At 41.0% G+C, this 12,623-nt stretch overlaps 1 protein-coding gene across 5 annotated transcripts in view; it reads right to left on the bottom strand.

Moving 5' to 3' along the window:
- Positions 1–12,623, bottom strand: part of LOC310643339 (cytosolic beta-glucosidase-like) — a 69,837-nt gene that overhangs the window by 47,091 nt on the left and 10,123 nt on the right. For all 5 annotated transcript variants that reach the window (XR_014493055.1, XM_083367678.1, XM_083367677.1 and 2 more), the window contains exon 2: positions 6,967–7,163. Coding sequence is in view for 4 of the 5 variants with exons in the window: in XM_083367678.1 (XP_083223804.1) it covers positions 6,967–7,123 (157 nt within the window). In the remaining variant the exon portion in view is untranslated. The remainder of the gene's footprint in view (positions 1–6,966; positions 7,164–12,623) is intronic.

Here is a 12,623-nt window from a genome sequence, read left to right as displayed (position 1 = left end):
GGCAACACCTCCCTCTGTCTGCTGGGATAAATAGCCAGATTTCCAGTGCAGAGCCTTAAGGAGGGTGAGGCTTTCTCCTCTTGAGTAGTCTGACTGGCCTCCTCTGCTCCTGCCTTTTCTCTGCTCCGGTTTTCTCGGATCAGGTGCAGAACGCAGCTCCTTCACTGGCCATCTGCAACTGCCTGCTTTGCCCAGCTGGAACCTCCTCCAAGTCTCTTTCAGACAGATGGCCGTTCAGAGCCATCAATCAACTCCATTCCTGACATGTCAGGAACGGGCTCGACCTCCCCTGAGCTGATATGTGGGGAGTTTGCCCAAAGGAGATGTCACAAACGAACAGGCCCGCTCAAAAAAAACCTTCTACGTAAGAGAGCTAATGTGTGATCTTCTCCATTCTGTACTTAGGTCTTCCCTACGTTTACAGCAAAAAGTCACGTGAAGAGCTACTCAAAGTATAGGTAACCCTTGACCATAGCTGAGCCCAACATTTATGTGGCTAAGCAAAAGAGCCCCATTTGATGACCTTTCTTGGCCGTTCAGTGAATCGCTGAACTTGTTAAGTTAGCAGGTGGATCTGGCTTCCCCATTGACTTTGCTTTTCAGGAGGTGGCAAAAGGGGATCGCGTGACACCCCCGGGACACCGTGGCCGTCATAAATAAGGGCCAGTTGCCAAGCGTCCGGATTTTGATCATGTGAACATGGGGGCATGCTGCTGCAACGGTCGTAAGTGTGAAAAAAAGGGTCCTGAGTCATTTTTTTCAGTGCCGTTGCAACTTTGTACAGAAGCCAGGTTCACTTAATAACCGCGTTACTAACTTTATGACGGTTTGCAGGATCCTGGGGGGGGGGGTCACATGACCCTGTTTTTGGTGAAATTCTGACCAGCAAAGTCAATGGGGGGAAGCTGTATTCGCTTAACAACCGCGTTACTAACTGAACAACTGCAGTGATTTACTTAACAACGGTGGAAAGAAAAGGCCGTAAAATGGGGCAAAACTCACTTAACAACTATCTCGTAGCAACAGAAAGTTTGGGCCCAGTCGTGGTCATAAACTGAGAAACTGCCTGTAAGCTGGAATTTTTTTTTAAAGTTTCGTAGAAAAACCTCTTTCAACCGTGCTTATTTCAAACTGGGACGTGCGACGTGGTTGAAGGCTAAATTCTGTTTTACCCTAGTTGGCTGGTGCTGTTCTGGGGGGGGGGGGATGTTTTGCATGAAAAAAACAGCTTAAAAAATAGGAGCCAGGGGGACCTTATGCACAGCCTGCCAGGACACGAAGAGCCGCTGCAGGACTTTACGTATCGGCGAAGGCCACATTATGCACAATAAGACACAATAAATAAAAGATCCGATTCATGTCAAGTTATCTTCCAAATTGTGTCTGCACGGGTCATCCATGATGTTGTCAGACGTCACTTATTTTCTCCCCATCTGCTGGGATAAATAACAGCAGAGCGCAAGGACGTGAGGGACTGAGAAGCTGTAATATATTCTGCAGAGAGCAAAGAAGGGGAAAACGGAGGATTTATGGGGGCAGCTCCAGATTTCCCAGAACGGGCAGATCTGTCCTCAGATAACAAAATATATTAATGGCCCTCATTTTCCTCATTCACACATTCAGATGGTTGCAAACTGGAAGAAACGTCCAAATAAATGTGGAGAAAATAAAAAAAACCCTACAAGGCCTGAAAGGATTGATCATTTAATAATAATAATTTAAAAAATAAAAGTTGGAAGGGACCTTGGAGGTCATGTAGTCCAACCCCCTGCTCAGGCAAGAAAGCCTATACCATTTCAGGCAAATGGCTGTCCAGTCGCTTCTTAAAAACTCCCAGTGTTGGAGCATTCACCGCTTCTGGAGGCAGGTCGTTCCGCTGGTTAATTGTTCTAATTCAGGATCAGCACGACTCATAGTTCCTTTCCCCCATGTAATTGGAGAATTTATGAAGATGAAAAGTCTTAATACAAAAACATGGAATTGGAGTTATTATTTTTTTTAAAAAAAAAGTCTATGTATTAATTGTGTGTGTGTGTGTGTGTGTTCTCTCTGAATCCAGTTGCAGGTTACTAAAGTGACTTCCAAAAGTGTAGAATAGGTTAAATGTTGCGTTGTTCTTTCTTTCTTTCTTTCTTTCTTTCTTTCTTTCTTTCTTTCTTTCTTTCTTTCTTTCTTTTTTTTAAAAAAGACACTCATTCAGACAAGGTGGATTCCTCCAGAAAACATCTTGGCTTGTCTGCCGTGTCCTTTAAAAGTCTTGAGTGCGTCTCCGAAGGGAAAGGGACGACATTCTAAACCGTGGCCTCGGGCATGTATAGGAGATGGGAATTAATCTAACAGCATCCCTGCAAAATCCCTGTTTTTCAGTTAGAAGGGTGTCTGCAAGGAGAGAGGTGGGGGGGGTCATTTGGAGAAACAGCAAAGGTTTCCACAAATTAAATTTTACACTAGGTTTCTGCAACCTCCGCATATATTTTTTTTTGGCATCCTGAGAGTTTAAAGATATTTCCTAGTGATTTCAACGTCTTTGGTAGAGGTCACTCTTTAAAATGTCATTATGGGCTGCAATGATGCATACCACGCTTTTTCCCTTCCCTTCCCCCTGATTCTCTTAAGAGCATTGCCAGCGAAACGCGTCAGAAGGAGCTGCAGTCCAGGACCTTGGCCGTTGCATGAACTGGCGAGCTAGTCCTTGAGGACCCTCGTGGTTTTCTTGGCCGCAGGTTGCTCTGCGGCGGGGAGAGGATCCCGCTGAAGGACCCCCAGAAGAGGCTCGAAGGATAGGTGGGGGAAACTGACGGTCCTTTCGGGCACTTGGGCTCAGCTGCTGGGGGGGCGCAGGGACGAGGGGGAAGGCTGGTTTGGAGAAGGAGGGATGTGAAGAAGAGGAAGAGCAAGGGGCAGCCTTGACTGGGAGGCCCTGCTCGGCACCGGTTGAGCCTTCCTGGACCTGGAGACCCTACTCAACATCACCCACGCTCTCACCACCTTCCCCATGGAGGACTTCCATGTGTTTCACCTGGGGCGCCTTTGAGGAGCATTCAGAACTTCAACTGGTGCAGAATGTGGCAGCAGAAGGGACAGGTACAGAATAGGTGGCACCTGGCTCGGCAGTAGCAACTGTGAGGAGTCCTAGTGGACAATCTCGGAGTCCTAGTGGACAATCACTTGAATACGAGCCAGCCGTGTGTGGCAGCAGCCAAAAAAAGCCGACCCAGTGCTAGGCTGCGTTAACAGAGGGATAGAATCAAGATCACCTGAAGTGTTAGTACCGCTTTACGATGCCTTGGTAAGGCCACACCTGGAGTCCTGCATCCAGTTTTGGTCGCCACGATATAAAAAAGATGTTGAGACTCTGGAAAGAGTGCAGAGAAGAGCAGCTAAGATGATTAAAGGTCTGGAGACTAAAAGATACGAAGAATGTTTGCAAGATTTGGGTTTGGCCAGTCTAGAAAAAAGAAGGACTAGGACCATATTGATTTGGAAGTTAATCAGGAGTCAAATATGCCAGAATACCAGACTGTACTGCTACTCTAAAATATCCTAAAATAAATACTGGCAAATTACTTTGGCATTATGCTCAAGAAAGCCACATGGAGTTAGCTATATACATCAGTTGAGCTTCACATATGGGCTTAGCAATTCCAGTCCTAAGATAAAACTCTTTGTGGAAATGTATCCACGCACATAGGTTTTTTTTTCCACATGCAAGAGGCTTAACTGCATTCTAAATTTGGTGTATTCGAACAATGACCCCGAAAGAAGATATAAAAAATGCAATTATTGGCTCTAGGAGCAAATGAGTCATGAAACGAGAAAACAAGAGCTACATTCTTCAGACTTTTCCTCAAAGTAAACCCTATAAGTGTAATAGGAATACTTTAAGGTGGTAGAAGGCCTTGGGTATAATGGTGTGCAGACGTGTGTTTGTAGTGAAGCCAGCTCTGGCTATTTCCTAGCAGTGAGCAGTGAGCAGTGGGGAAAAAACCTGAGCTAAAATTCTGCTCATATTTTATGTTCAATCCTCCTTGTCTGAAAAGTTAGAGGGCCTTTATGGCTTAGAATCATTTATAAATTAAATATCAGCTAATCTCCAAGATGAATATCTATGCAGCACTTTTACATCAGACCTCAATAAAAATGCATTTTAATAACCAATCACTATTACAAAGATTAAAGATGGAAAAGATGTATTAGGGAAAGATCCAGCCTTGCTTCTTGGAATACACATTCATCTGAAGACTAAGTTTAATGGAAGGTTAAATATATCGGAAACGGCTCAAGGGTTCCTAGAATGTGAGATTTCTCTCTTCCTCACGGATATTGAGACAGGGCTGGGCTTCCAGAGGAAGAAACGGTGGATGGAAGACATCTCCACAAAAAGAAGAGAGGGGGAATGAAGACTCAGCCCGGAGACCGGCTCTTCATGTTTCCTCTCTGGACCAGGAAAAGACTTGAGATTACCCATAAGCGTTCCAGACAGCTGCTCTTCATGAGAAGATTGGCAGACAGTGTTCTCTGACGAGTTTAGGATGGTGATCTTATTCAAACCATGGTCAGTGTCTTCAAAAGGACACTGGGTTCACATACTTCCTGTTCTAACCACTTTCAGAAATTGCTTCTTAAAAGCCTTTCAACTACTAGGAAGCTTTGGAATGACAATTTTTAAAGCTTCCCCCCCCCCCAATCTTTACTGAAAGAAGTTTTAAAATCCAAGTTTAATGACTTGAGATTATTTTTTAATAAATAAATATTTTTAATGAATTGTAAAAGCTTTAAAACTTTGATTTTTTTTTAAAAAAAGTTACCAATAGACTAAAGGTCCAGATAAATCTGAAATATGATTTTGGAATTGCAAGAATCCTTCCTGTGGGAAAATACTTTAGTTTTGAACCCTTCTTAAAAATATATATAATAAGACTTTAAATATTGGATACCAGAGGGATACTAGAAGGAACCAAATGTTGCAATTAAAAGAGAATAACATTTAAACTGGGCTTACGGAATGAAGCAAGATACTCTAACATTGGACATATGCAAGGATAATTTTGAACAAAGGACTCAGAAATGAATTTTAATAGTGTCAGAGCCCTCTGTCACTAGTGACAGAAACATCTGCTTCTGGAAAAATGGTGTCTAGAAGATATTATGGAACAAGGTTTACTTGACAAAATTGAGACCGAGTTGCGAGCAGAATTACAAATGACAGACTATAAGGATGACATGGAAATATATGTCGCAAAAGGTATGTTACACTGGACAGATAAAAGAAACCAGATGTTGTCTTAACTATGAAAAGGGATATACAAACAGTAAACTAAGAGAACAACCACGGTAATCTTCTTACATTAGATTTACTAAAGACTATTATTATTATTATTATTATTATTATTATTATTATTATTATTATTATTATTTGCAAAGTCTTGTGAGAAGGAAGTAAGAAAAGAGAAATCAAGTTTTACAATATTATTTGATTTTATTTATTTATTTATTTGTTTTATTTTAATTCCATTTATATCCCGCCCTTCTCCGAAGACTCAGGGCAGCTTACAAGCTTAGCAGTAGCCTTCATTCTATGTATATGCCTGCTTATTAGGGCTTTTTCCCCCCCAAGCGTCATTATTACAAAGTCAGCTTATTGCCCCCAACAATCTGGGTCCTCATTTTACCCACCTCGGAAGGATGGAAGATTAAGATTAAGTTAAAAATAAAAGGAAGAAATATAAACTTGTTTTGTTTGAACAAGGTTAAAAATACATATGTATTTGTACGTTGCCCTTAATGGGCTTTTGCTGGCACCGGGATTGAAATGGTCGTGCTTTATGGATTAGTTTATAGATACGGAAAAGTGTGTTTTTGTTGTATTTTAAGAGGAGGTCATAGCTGACTGAAAAACTGTATACTTGTGACGAAGGTTGAAAGTCACTTATTGATAACCTAACCCTTTTCTTTTGCTTTACTGTAGTTTAACTTTTCATTCTTTCCTCTTTCTCTTTTTTTCCACTTTCTTTCCTGCACCTTCTTCACTTTCTTTGTTATTCTTCTGCATTTTTCCAGTTTGCATTTGTTTTTGTTGTGGTAACACTAATCTTTAACACAATTACAGTAAAAAAAAAAAGACATCGAGCGATGTCCCATGTGCTTCCAGCAATGTCTTATGGCATTGGTAGATCTATCCAGGTTTATCTCACATATTGAACTTTAATGTATGATCATCCTCACAGGAAGATAAAGGATGTCAATTAATCAGCTCAATATTTGCCATTTTCTTTTAATTCAATAACTCACGGCAACCCTGTTTTATCAGTGGAAACGTTTCCTAACGTATCAAGCTTGATATCAATTCAATTTCTTCCCAAAGTGTTAGCTATTTGATGCTTCAAACTTTTACTTACCTGCGATCAACTAAATTAAAATTTTTAAAAAAAGATAAAGCAGGACTATTTGGCTTATTTTAGAAATATAATTCTTGGGATCTATTTTACTTTAGCAGCCAATGCTTCCATGTTTTTTTTATAAGATATCATGGGGAAGTCTATAATGCAATGTTTTGCAGAAAGGCGAGAACGAGGAATCCCAAGTTCCAGTAAAATATTTATTCAGCCTGGGACATTTCAGAAAATGTTCCTTACTGAAAGACACTTAAGAACAATCTTTTTAAAACAGTATTGCAAAAAGACATGAATTGTAACACTAAAAGGCCATTCAAAACAATTCATTAGGTCTCTTAACAGAATAGTCTCAGGTTAACAGATCCAAAGATTAACAATATGTCTGTAGGTACCAGAAACAAGAATTTTAATACAAGGAGCACAAAATGAATTGTTTACAAGAAACACACACATATCTTACACCATGAAGCATATGGTTTCCTCTATTGTAACTGGAAGTAAAAAAATGAAAGAGTACGCCAAATAAAAAAAGTTATTTTTTTTTCTTTTTTTTTAAAAAATAATCATTTACCTTCAATCTGATATGCTGCTGTAGCTGAGCCCCAGGCAAATTTTTCTGGGAAAGTCATACTTTCCAGACTGGAGATGTCATCATTTGGAGAGGAGACAAGATCGTCAGAAACTGCAGGAGGAGCAGAATCCATGGGAAGGTTGGCTGTTGTGTCCATCAGTAAGGTTAATTCTACTTTTTCATCCCCCAAACAATATCTGGAATTAAAGGATCAGAAGTGCAAGGAGAGTTTTAGCCATTAGGAACAAATCTTGCTTGACCCATAATCCGAAGGGCCTACATGCAGATTGTAGGATTGTCTCTCAAGAGCTATGCGGGAAGATAGTTGGGTTTTGTGTCCAAGGAACCTCTTAATCCAACATTTCTTATCTATGCTCACCTCCCCAAAGGAAGAATCCTGACCAACACAGAACAGGATCTGTTCTTTTAAAGAGGTCCAAGTATCGAATGAAGGAAACGCCACGCACCAGTTCTAGAGAATCTCAAAAATAAAGCACTGGGGTTTCCCCGAAGACAAGCAATTTTTAAAATGAAGGCTACCCCTTTTAGTCACAAACCTGTAGGCAGTTTGCCAACAGAACGGAGCGAATAGGCACCAAGGGGATTATTGCAGCTAAAACGTGAGGGGACCAAAACCCCCCAGCGAGGTTGCATTGTTGAAGGGGTCCCAAAGATGCTTTTTCAAAAGGCCGCTGGACTTTATTCTTCCTTGAAGGCATTTCCCTTCTCATCCAAAAAGCTCCTTCGGTTCTGACTCAACGGCGGACCACCATTCAGTCAGAACTAAAGAAGCTTCTGGGATGAGAAGCGAAACGTCTTCCAAGGGAAAACAAAGGAAGTCCAGTTGCCTTTGGGACAAGCTTGACCTGGATGGGGGAGAATCTCCGTAGACATTGTTGAAGGTGGGCTTAAAATCTGGATCCCCAATCCAGAGAAACCACAACTGGTTTCTCCAGGGGAGAGTTTTGAAAAACTTGCTTGTGTAGGTCTCCCCTTTGATGTGTAGACTTCTATGGTGCGCTGTGACGCCAACAAATTCTATCTGTAGTAGAATTCAACCCACATAGAATATTGGATGCTTAGAGGGATAGAAAATCAGTTTCCTAACTTGCGGAAGCTGGTGCCAGAAATGTCCACAGGGATCAGTTCTGCCTCAGGAACCCAAGTTAATATGGTTATCAGTTTCCTACTTTTTAGGGAAAACTCAAGAATATTAGCTTGAATGTGTTAGCGCACAGCCCAAAGCCCTGCAACAGCTTGGCTAGCAAATATTTTGTAACTGAAAGGGGAACGCGGGCAGGACGGCTCTCAACTTACAACCACAATGAAATCCAACATTTCTGTTGTAAAGTGAGACATCTGTTAAGTGAGTTTTGCCCTGCTTTACGACCTTTCTTGCCGCAATTGTTAAGTGGAAGACTGCCGTTGTTAAACTAGTAACGCGGTTCTTAAGTGAATCTGGCTTTCCCCATTGACCTAACTGCAAAAAGGTCGCAAAAGGGGATCGTGTGACCCTGGGACACTGCAACTGTCGTAAATATGAGTCATTTCACATTTGTCCCGGATTTTGATCACGTGACCACGGGGAGGCTGCAACGGCCGTTAAGTGTGAAAAACGGTCAGCGCTGCTGTAACTTTGAGCGGTCGCTAAATGAACCGTTGTACGTCGAGGGTCATGTATTTGAGATGGGTGGCTGTATAAATGGAATAAGTAAGTAAATGAAGTAGTGAGCAATATCTCGGGAGAATTATCTGCTAATCGTGGGAATCCTCCACAGTCACACAGCATTACCGTCACCCCGAAAAGGCACCGTATTCCCTACCTTTGGTTCTAACACATCTGTTGGCAGAGAAGAAAAGAGAGGGCAAACTGCTGGATGGAAGGGCCAGCAGCCCTGGCCTCCCAAGAGAGAGAAATGTTTCTCCCTTCAAGTCGAAACTCAAAAGCCGAGATATGTTTTCAAAATACGCAGCAGAGGGCACCCTCGCAATTGCATTCTTTGGAGACTGGAAGTAATATTCCTCTTCTGTTAGTATAAAAACACACCCCTACAGATTGATGCTCAGGTCATTTATTTATATTCATTAAGCCACTCTGTGTGTGTGTGTGTGTGTGTGTGTGTGTGTGTGTGTATCCCACGGCTTAATGATTTTCTTTCTTTCTCTCCTTCCTATTTCTCTTCCTCCCTGTTCTTTCTTTCTTTCCCTCCCTCCCTCCTTCTTTTTTCATTTCTTTCTCTCCTTCCTTTCTTTCTCTCTCCTCCCTTCCTCTCCTCCCTTTTCCTTTCTTTCCTTTCTTTCTTTCTCTCTCTCTTTCTTTCTGTTTCATCCCATAGTTTATCCTCTGTTTTGTTCTCTGCAAACAGATGTGTCAGAACTAAAGGTTAAGAAATATCTAAAAGTGTGTAGAGAGGAGAGCAAACTCTTGCGTGCACTGTGGACATCGGCTCTTCTTGCTTTCCTTTCATGGAAGCCTAAAAAAATTGTCTTCCCAGAAAGCTGATTTAAAATGGCATTAAGACTGATTTGGGCCAGAGCTTAATGCATAGATAAGTTTAGCTAACTACTTCCAAGAGATTAAAACCAAAGGCTTCAAGAATGGCTGCGTAGGAATTTTAAAACAAACAGATCCATAGGAACAACTTTTACTCAGCTCTGCGTCAGGACTGTTAATTACGTTTATCTGTTACTCCTTTTGCAAAGAGTTGTTATGACTTATTGCCACTGTGAAGGTCAACACAGGGGCAGAACGTGAGCAGAAATCTCCGTGACCCAACTCTTAAGTCAACACATGAGTTTAAGATAAGCCTATGGGCCTTGGAAACTAGATTTTAGTTCGCAGTGGGGGGAAAAAATAAATACTTTGGATAGTTTTCATATCTAATCAGGGAATTAAGTTTCCAATAGTTTGCAGCAGTAACCAAGGGAACTTTGTGAAAGCCAGCCAGAAAAATCAGTGTAGTTTTTATTGTCAATTTACACCCACCGTTGTTGATTTAGGTGAGGATAAAAATTGAGCCCCCTGAGACTTCGCTGAAACAAAATAAATGAGTCTAGAGGGTGTTACATTTTCTTATGCAAATATTAAATAGAGAAGTGGAAACAGTAAAAACAACGGGGTACCCATAGCACTGTTTTAATGAACACGCTGATTAGAATGTCTTCCTAAAATTGCATTAAATGGTTCGTAAACGGGTTTGCTGACTTGAGATCAAGGTGAACAAAAACAACAGATTTGAGGCGGGTGCAGAAATCATTAATCCGTGGCGGAGAAGATGGCACCTATTTAGCACCTTCATTAAAGGAGGAGGAACGGCAAGATTAATTAGATCTGCAGCTATGAAGGGTGGGAGGGGGGCGGGAAAATTAGCAAAGCCGGGAAGGATTTAATAGAGCCAATCACCTTGCAGAGTGATAAATGACGGCGCAGAGAAAGATCCCCGTGGCAAACAGAGAAATGTCCCGAGAGTTCACCATCCCACTTAGCTGAAAATATTTTAAACAAATATATGAGATGGATGGGACCTTGGAGGTCTTCTAGTCCAACCCCCTGCTCAGGCAGGAAACCCTACACCATTTCAGACAAATGGTTGTCCAATCTCTTCTCAAAAACTTCCAGTGTTGGAGCATTCACAGCTCCTGGAGGCAGGTTGTTCCACTGGTTGATTGTCCTCACCGTCAGGAAGTTTCTCCTTAGTTCCAGGTTGCTTCTCTCTTCGATTAGTTTCCATCCGTTGCTTCTTGTCCAGGGACTTTGGAGAATAGCTTGACTCCCTCTTCTTTGGGGCATCCCCTGAGATATCGGAACACTGCTATCATGTCCTTCTCTTCATTAAATTAGACATACCCAATTCCTTCCACCGTTCTTCGTATGTTTTAGCCCCCTAGTCATCTTGGTTGCTCTTCTCTGTACTCTTTCTAGAGTCTCAACATCTTTTTTACATCGTGGTGACCAAAACTGGATGCAGGATTCCAAGTGTGGCCTTACCAAGGCGTTGTAAAGTGGTATTAACACTTCACGTGATCTACCACCTTCATTTCTTGACTATCTACTGTGACTTTACTGATCAAACCAGTTGCTTTAAAAAAAAACCACCCTGACAAATACTTAAAATTCCGCAGCCCAAGGTCCCCTTCCAAAAAAATTTTCTCCCAAATCTTCCCTTCTACTGTAATCTTTCCTGGTTCATTGTAATCTCTACTCCTCTCTTTAATTCTTAAGTCTTATTTGGTCTTCTGTAAACCTTCAGATGGAGAGCAACGGAAGCTACAAATCTTATCTTGTGTTCTTCATTGCTAAGACAATGAGTCAACTTAGCTGATACAAGACAAAGTCTTTCCTCTCTTGAAAAAAAATGACTCCTTTGTAAGCTTTGTGCAAGACAGTGTAAAATTACAACAACAAAGCATTCATTCTATATTTGGAGCTACTCTCTGAAACTTTAAAGATGACATGCAGAGATGACCCAGCATTCAGTAATGGGAAAATATTTCAGCCGGAAATGCAACGTTCTCAAGTCTACCCCTGCCAAAAAAGTAGAAAAATGAAGAAAATCCTTAACGTTCAATCCCTTACTGAAATGACCCGTAACCTATTGAATCATTACGTTCTAAAAAACTAATTTTACTGGCCAATTATTCAGCAAAACATGACACGATTGATCATGCTGAAGGATTCCAGCAAGATGTATTGATCAGGGCTGTGTGTGTGTGTGTGTGTGTGTGTGTGTGTGTAGGTGTGTACAAAAACTGTCAGCTCATTGGAATTCATGGCTGATAAAGTGATGTAAAAACAATTAATGAGGTAATCCTTTGAAGACGGTGGGCAAATGTGCTAATTGATATTTTAAAAAGTCATAACACTAAAGGGTTCAATTAATTAATCCATCTTCCTTACAAGTTGGTTTATGGCAGGATTTATCATAATGGTCTTTCTACAATAGTTTGGCATTTGACACTTTTCTAAAAGGAAGCCAAAGCGCCGTTAGTTCTTCCCACCCATTTCTATCTTTTAAGAGATGTTGGGTAAATAAGAAAATGCAACCTCAGTATATTGTTTGAACTGTTAGGTTTCCGATACTTTTTAGAAATAGGCAATGTAGGTGACAGAGGAGGGGAAGACCCAGCATTGCAAATCTTCAGAGAATCTTCAGCTTTGCAAGAGGTACTTACTGGAATTAGATGTAAAGAAATCCATAAGGTGCTTTTAAACTGCTACAGGGACTTATAGATCCTAGTATTTCTTATATAATTATCTGCAGTTATCTAGCTTAACTACTTTTGGATGTTAGACCACAGATTATAGTTCTACTGACTCCTCCCCTCATATTTTATCATTTTAAACTCAGATTACCTCTATTTTACCTTACTAATAGGATATCTGATTTCTTTTGCTTCTATTTTTTCCCCCAAAATGATTTAAACGTTGTGTGCTTTATGCTGGAGTCGTAATAGAAGCAAGCAAACCAAACCATAATATGGATGACACGGAATGAAATGACTCAATTTGGCTACCAGCCTTAATTTTTCAATCTGCAACAAGACACTGGAAAGAGAAGCCAAAGCTGTTTCATGTGGCCTTTCTGTTCTTTCCAAACTATCATTCATCCCAAAATGTTTGTTTGCTGGGCAATATCTCCCTTCTTGAGACTCAAGCC

This window comes from Vipera ursinii, assembly GCF_947247035.1.
Source record: "Vipera ursinii genome assembly, chromosome: 7".
NCBI classification, from domain to species: Eukaryota; Metazoa; Chordata; class Lepidosauria; order Squamata; family Viperidae; genus Vipera; species Vipera ursinii.
The sequence above is the reverse complement of the archived record's forward strand: the minus strand, read 5'-3'. Positions and strand labels throughout refer to the sequence as shown.